At 33.8% G+C, this 8,095-nt stretch overlaps 1 protein-coding gene across 1 annotated transcript; it reads left to right on the forward strand.

The window, feature by feature from the left end:
- Positions 1 to 4,188: 4,188 nt before the first annotated feature.
- Positions 4,189 to 4,557, forward strand: LOC148757839 (translationally-controlled tumor protein-like). Its single transcript, XM_088799298.1, has one exon. It carries the CDS (start codon positions 4,189 to 4,191, stop codon positions 4,555 to 4,557), a length of 369 nt encoding a protein of 122 aa, XP_088655424.1.
- The last annotated feature ends 3,538 nt before the right edge of the window (positions 4,558 to 8,095 follow it).

Here is an 8,095-nt window from a genome sequence, read left to right on the forward strand (position 1 = left end):
TTTGGAGACAGATGTATACAAATGGACAATCACAACACAAACTAATCAGAGTTACAACGGAGGTAAGTAGAAGATGAAGTGGAAAGAGCGTATTAACCTAAAAATAAAAGGCGAAAGGAAGATGCAACAAGCATTTGAGATCCAAAGAAATAGCTATTTGGAAACACTTTATCAGGAAAAAATGGTGTAGCTATTAGGAGGTGAAGGCAAAAGGTATTTATAGGAAAAGGAAGGAGAATTACTGCATGAATAGAAGGAAGGGATTTCTCTGGGTGTTTATAGGCTAAGGAAGAAATTTCTATAGGTACAAATAAGCTAACATAGTGATGCTAATTCTAAAGAAGGTCTTTAATTTTCAGCTTCTGAGTCATAATATCTACTTTCTCCTTAGCTTTGCAAACAGTTGTTTGGAATACAATGCTGCTTTCGGCCCAGTCCAAAGGTTATTTTTCTCAGTTTATACATTCCAAAGGTTTGAGGAGTAAGATGTGCAAGGCAGTTCCTCTGGAATGGCAGCTCTGACACCATTTTGAAGTGGCTCTATTTATATTATTTTTCACAGGAGAAAAAATTTCTTGAGTCCTTCTATGGGAGTCAGGGAGAACCACAGAGAGAATGCCACTGGAGTTGGTGTTAACTGAAGAGCACTACATGAAAACGTGAGAGAACATTTCACCTTTAAGGAACTCAAAATAGTATAATATTTCTGAAACTTAAAACATCAAAGAGGATGCCTAAGGAAAAAACTGGACAAGTAGGCAGGAATTGAATCATGAAGGAAGTATGCTATGCCCAGGAGTCAATAGTACATCTTACAGTGAAGATATATAAATTGAAAAATTTTGCAGTTTTATGATGCTTAGAAAATACATTTTTATTTGTAAGAATCAGGTATAAGTCATTACCATTACAGCAGCCATAAAATTTAAGATGTCATATTCTTATTTATGTTATTAGCACTAACGTTTTTATTAAGACCATAAAATGTCTGTATTTAAAGGTTGTAATTTGTATTTTAGTATCTAGACCATCTGTTTCCATGTATTTGTCACTTAATTTGAATGATCGTAATAGAAAAGTAAATTCCATTTTCTGGATCTCCTGGCTAAAGGACAACTTAAAACCATTTCCATAGTAAATTATATATATTCATATATAATTGTTCCTGTTTACACTTTAGAAAAGGAATAATTGATGATTGAGGAATGAGATAAAGAAGTTAGCTCATTACCAAAAGCACAATGTCTTTAGCTTAAAAGCAATAAATTATGATATAGATTTGACTATCTTAGCAGAGACGTAAAAGAACAGTGGCTTCAAAGATAGAATTTTGTCTATCTGGGTATAAGTTGTCCATCACTAGTATGGTGATTCCATGGTGCCAAGAATCCAATATCTTCCATTGCTTTGCTCCACCATGGCATTTTGTCCTCATTTTCATAGTTTGAGATGACTCACAACTACCATGTAAATATTCGGTCAATGAGAATAGGGAAAGCACAGGGGTTATGTCTGCTTCTGCTCATACCTTCTTGGACATCGCTTAATCACACAGCCATTCTTTGTTTCAAGAGTGACTGGTGAATCTAATTTTTATTGTGAATAGCCATGAGCCCAGTCAAAAACTGGAGATTCTGTTCCTAAAAGAAGAATAGATATCAGGAGCAACCCTATATCAGCCACATCCATGATAAGAATTCCAAGGAAAGAAAGGTGATAAAGTTGCCACTAGGACATTAATGATGTGACATGGAAAAGTCTTTCAACTCTTTGCAGTGAACATTTATCTTTGAATCCTCTAAGAATTTTTTTTTTCCCCTCACAGACATTTAGTAGAGAGGGGCAAAATAATTTTTATTAAGTATAGTGTACTTAAATCTATATCGACATTATTATTTGAACATGAGTTTTCAAATAATTATCACTTTTAATTATTTTACCTTTTAAAACTCAATCTTATTTTATTTCTTCCATATCCTGCTGATTACTAGGAAAATTTCTCCCTGGGACAGAAAATAAAGAAATTAATCCAAGGAACCATTAAAAAACATAATTCTGAGTGTTTTCTATATGAAAAGTACACCAGTGTGGATCCCTGTGTCGGATAACAAGTTCTCCCTCTCCACCCATAATATTCTTCCCCAAGGGTCATTACCAGGCAAAACATTAATGGATTCCAAGTTTATTATACTTCCTTTACCTTCTTTACTTTTTTGCGCTTTCCTATGTATTTTTCTCCCGTCTCTCACTATGCAATAGTCACCACTTTTCTGTATTAATAATCTCAGTGCTTTATTTCAGGAGAAATATTGCCTAATAAATGAATCCATTCTAAAGTGTTAGTAAATCATAATACTACTCTTTGCTGAAGAGTTTATTTCATATGACAGCTGACAAGGAAGAATAATATGTGGCCAAAACAAATTAATCTGGAGCCGTGATTTCTGAGGAACTGAGGCACAGGGTGGAAGAGATCATTTTTAAGCATTTGGCCCTCTCAGTGCTTCTCAATTCGCATCTTACTAGTGGACATCTAGTCTCTTACATGAAAGATTTGTTCTATCTCAACACAACAGACATATAAATCTTACAGTCGAATTCAATGTAGTTTTTATAAAAGCTGAAATTGTTTTTTAATAATGGCTTATCTAACAACATCATCAAAACATGTTAATTTATCTTTGTCAATTTGTTATTTTTGTGTCACGTAGTATGGCTATGAACCTTACTGAATTCTTCATAAAAGGAACAATTAAAAATAACACATCATATACTTAAAAATACTCTTTGAATCTGTATTTTTAAAGTTTAACTTTAAAGCACATTAAAGTATGACTTACAATTATTATATGAAGTGTAACCTGTATATTTTTCTACTGATTGAGACTGAGAATTTTAGCAGAATTGTATCTTTCAACAGTAAGGCAGATACCCTCAGGGCAATGCAGTCATCATCCTCTACATAGCATCCTGGTCTAAATACTATATGAAAAGTGATAAATTATGCCATGCATAAAATGGGTCATTAGACTTTCTGTGTATAAATACATGATGAATAAGATGTCTAAATTTTTGAAAAATAAACTTTAAGGTGTCAAGCAAGACACATTAAGAGAGTGTTATGCATTGTGCAATTTCATGTATAAGAGCTTTGAATAAATTTAGGTAGTAAAGAGTGTGTATATACAATGTGAAGAAGAAAACTACTTTGAAATTCAAACCAATCTAAATTGTTTGACCCACTTATCTATATTTTAGATGAAAAACAAACAAACAAAAATACTACCCTAAGTTCTTTGATAATTTCTTAAGGCCTTGTATATGTGTACCAAAAATAAACATAAATAGTGAATTTTGACCATTTACCATTCTGCCCAAAATAATTCAATATTGAAGATAACATAACAGTTTGATATATTAAAGTAATTGTATTCATCACACATTGTCATATGAGTCTGCAAAATTTGTCAACCTGAGTAAGAAAACATAATTTTTACAAAAGAAGAATCATATAGTTGTTGAGAATGCAGATCCTAAAGCTTTACTTACTGGCTTCAAATTCTGTCTGTTTCTGTTGGCTGTGTAACCTGGATTGATTTACTTAACCTCTCTGGGCTTCTGTTTCCCTGTTTCTAAAATTAGGATAATAGCGTCTCAAGAGTTTTTGTGGAGGTGAAATTCTAAATGTTATCTACTATTACCATTTTAGCTATTATAACCGGAGTGCTCAAACTTCTGGAGCATAAGTGTATCCAGAATCAGGCAAAATGTGTGTCAACTTCAAGTAAAATCCCTTCCTATACTTGGTCTTTTCCTAGGAAGTCCCAAGGAAATATGTATATTTAGGATAAAACAAAGTCTGGTCCGAATTGTGTTTTTTTTTTGTTTGTTTTTTGTTTTTTTTTAAAGAAATCCTGCTGTTAATTCATTTACAAAGCATCCGAGTAATACATCTTCTGAATGCATTGTAATTTTCATGTAGTCTGCTTTAAAGGAATATGTTAAAATCTGAATTTACAAAAATGTAGATTTGTGAAAGACTAAGTCTCTTTAAGAAAATGTTTTTGGCTTTTCCACCCACTCCCCCCTACCCCCACCACTGAGCATCGCTCAGGCTGTCTCCTGCTCACTCCTAACTCCTGGCTCCTGCTAAGCCAGCTAGGCCTTCGTCTCCTTCCAGTCACCATCATGATCTTCTCCTGGGACCTCATCAGCCATGATGAGATGTTCTCCCACATCTACAAGATCCAGGACACTGCCAACAGGCTAAGCCTGGAGATGGAGGGCAAGATGGTCAGTAGGACAGAGGGTAACATTTATGACTCTCTCATTGGTGGAAATCCCTCTGCTGAAGGCACCCAGAGCGAAGGTACCCAGAGCACTGTAGTCACTGGTGTTGGTATTGTCATGAACCATCATTTGCAGGAAACCAGCTTCACAAAAGGAGCCTATAAGAAGTACATCAAAGATTGTATGAAATCAATCAAAGGGAAACTTGAAGAACCAAGACCAGAACAAATCAGGGGCTACAGAACGAATCAAGCACATCCGTGCTAATAAAAAAAACAAAACTAAAACAGTTTTTCTTGGTGAAAACATGAATCCATATAGCATGTTTGCTCTGCTGGGCCACCATAAGTATGGTGTGTCCCTCATTTCTGGTTTTATTTAAGGATGGTCCAGAAATGGAAAAAGTGTTAACAAATTTGGCAATTTGGGTAAATTATCTGTTATTATCCTAACTGGCTGCTGCTTTTCATCCACACACCAGGACTAGGGAAATGGGATTGATGTTATCTTGAGCTCTTCATTTATTCTGACCTTAATCTATTTGGAGCAGAAGCACTGTTCTTAAGAAAACCATGTCCCATAGGTTGTCTAAAAATGAAATTCATTTAAACGCATTTGAGAGACTGTCTCTTAGTTTAGTACATATTTAAATCCATCCTGTGTAATGTTCCTGTAGAAGCTAGAGAGAGCCTGGCTGCAGACCACTACTATAAAGCATGAGGCTGTGTTCAGATAACTTCTACAGTGAAAACTACTTCTGGGACTGGAATGTAAAAAACAAGGATCAAAAGTCTTAATTCTGAGTTGAAGTAAAGAGAAAGACAGCAGAGTCAATATTTGAAGTGGATTCCTTAGACATTTCATCCCCTGCAAATAGAGTACTTAACTCTAGAAGAGATTACCAAAAGAATAAAAAGAGAGGAATACAGTTGGAAGCAAAGTATTGTCTGAGCTTCTTTAGCACATATCAAGTTAGGCCTATATTTTAGAGAAACCTAGACCTCTCCTGGAATTGTATAATAATCTTTTGTCAAATTCCATGAAATGGGGTTGGCAAACTGGTTCATCCTGCCACCATTTTTGCATGATTTTTGAGGTGCTGGTCACATTTTTTAAATGGGGAAAAATCAAAATAGCTTATGAATTTTGAAACATGAAATCTAATTTTGTGTCCAGGTTTATTGGGGTGCTGCTATGTTCATTTATTTATGGATTGATTGACTCCGGCACTGCAAGAGTAGAGATGAGTGTGACAGACCTTTAGGGTCTGCAAATCTTAAAATAAATGTGTGGACATTTAAAAGAAAAGAAAAAAGTTGCTTCTGATTAATAGGATTTGAAGTAACAATATAAACGAGAGTATTTTGATCAGTTGTATATACATAGGGAATGGTACTTGTCTTAATTTGAAGGAACAGACAAAAGTAAGCCAAAATACTTTAACTTCTTGATCCCAATTTAGCCAGAAGAATTTTTTCAGGATATTTATGATAAACATTATAAGAACTCTTTGATAGATCATTTATTTTCAGCCCATGGGAGGAAAAGGTCCTTTAATTCTTTAACCAATGAAAGATGAGTGGGCCCTAATTATCTTCATCCATCTTTTTAGTTATTGCCATTGGGCAGTTGTTGCTGGTGTAGATAATTAATGGAAAACTTTCCTAAAGACATGGTTTGCCTCTGATTTTTCATCTCTATTCTCAACAAGTCATTAACTTGAGTTTATCAAAATATGCAATAAAAGTGGTAGGAATTATATTTCATGTAATAGACATTTAAAATTAGGCTTATTAATTTTAATGTTATTTATATTACTACCTTGATCTATATTAGATTGATCAATTATTTTTAAATGCTTTATTCTTAGACTATTTTTCATTATGAAAGCAACATAATCTAATTATTTTAACAATTATAAAATAGACACAAAAAATGAAAATCCATATGCTCTAATATAATCACTTTTAGTATTTTTTATTTCCCTGTATTATTTTTATTTACATATATTACTTAGCCATAATCACTGTGCATGTAAAATTTTACATCCTAATTATTTTAAATTGGTAACATAAATATCTTATTAGTATGTAGTTTTCATAAACATTATTTTTAATAGCTGCATAATATTTCTGTTAGAAGTCATCACAATTAACCATGTCACAACTTCTTCCTCATATAATCTTTAACTTAATGACATCCTTAATATTTAAACCAGAACCCAGGAGCTTGCCTGACTCCTTTCTCACCTACCTCTACCCTTCACAAATTAAATCAATGATAAAACTCTCAATATTCTGTTTTCTCAACATGAGGTGAATACAGCCACCTCTCTTCACCCCCGCTGCTGCTAATATTTCAAGTAAAGCTACTGTTTTCTCTAGTATGAATTATTATAACAGTTTCTTAACTAATTTTTCTGCTTTCTGTCTAGCCTGTTTCAAATCCACTACCTACCCTGCATCCAGGGTAATTCATTTAAATGACAAATCTGAGCAGGATGTTACATGCTTAAAATGCTTAACCATCTCCCCAGTACTCTTGGGGTAAAGTTCTAACTCTTTCGTATGTCACATAAGACCTCCCCTGATCTGTACCTTGATAATGCTTTAATCTCATTCCATCATTCTATTCTTCTACTGTGGGCTGTGGTCATAATAAAATGTTATTCAATCACCAAAATGAGTCCTTATGACCCCGGGCATGTTATTTCGTCCATTTGAATTACTTCCTTGTTCTCCTGTCCACCTTTATTTCTAGCAACTGATTATTCTTTAAGATTAATTTGAAATATCATTTCAAACCTTTGCTCACGTGCAAGGATGAATAAGAATCTCCTTCTTTGGGCTTTTTAAAAGCCTGTACTTATCTCTTTGCTAGCCCTTACCATACGCTATTATCCTTACTTATTGATAAATGTGTCTTCCATAAACAACAATGAACTAATCAGGGTCTGAGATGCCATTTTGTCCATCTTTGTTTGTTTTTATTCTTGCATTAAGCTATAATTGATATATAACATTCAGTACTTGTAAGATGTGTAGTGTGTTGCTTTGATACACTTCGATATTGCAAAATGATTACCACAGTAACATTCCAACACCTCCATCAACTGACATCATTATCTTTTGTGGTAATAACATGTAAGATCTATTCTCTTAGCAACTTTCAAGTATAGAATACAGTCTTGTTAACTATAATCATGATACTGTACATTAAATCTGCAGAACTTTTTCAAATCTTGGAACTGGAAGTTTGCACTCATCCCCATCCCCAGCCCCTTGCAACGACCGTTCCACTCTCTGTTTCTATGAGTCTCTAGAGAAGAATTTGTTTCACACCCTTCTCTTAGCTTCTGGTATTGCTAGCAAGCTTTGGTATTCCTTGCCTTGTAGAGTCATTGCTTTAGTCAATACCTCCATGATTGAATGGCATTCTCCCTGTGTCTCTGTGGCTCTTTTCCTCTTCATATAAAGATATCAGTCATATTAGATTAAGGGTCCACCCTTCTCTAATATCATTTTATCTTAACTTAATCTCATCTTAATTACATATACAAGGGCCTATTTCCATAAATGGTTACATTCTGATGTTCCAGTTAGAAGTTTTGGGGGAACATTATTCAATCCAGTAAAGTTTGTTAGTTATCATTGTGGTTACTAATTGGGGATTGCTATGAATGAAGAAGAGAAGCAATAATTATGAATGAAACGTTTTAAATGTAGTTGTAAGGAAGAATATTTAACATATTCACACAATTATTATCCTGAACTAATCATTTATCCTTAAAAAAAAAAAAATTAAG

The sequence above is a fragment of the Rhinolophus sinicus genome, chromosome 6, assembly GCF_057876585.1.
Source record: "Rhinolophus sinicus isolate RSI-liver-muscle chromosome 6, RSI-T2T, whole genome shotgun sequence".
NCBI classification, from domain to species: domain Eukaryota; kingdom Metazoa; phylum Chordata; class Mammalia; order Chiroptera; family Rhinolophidae; genus Rhinolophus; species Rhinolophus sinicus.

What these genes read in the sequence shown, in the direction of transcription:
- LOC148757839 (XM_088799298.1), top strand. Translation starts at nt 4,189, where the DNA reads ATGATCTTCTCCTGGGACCTCATCAGCCATGATGAGATGTTCTCCCAC.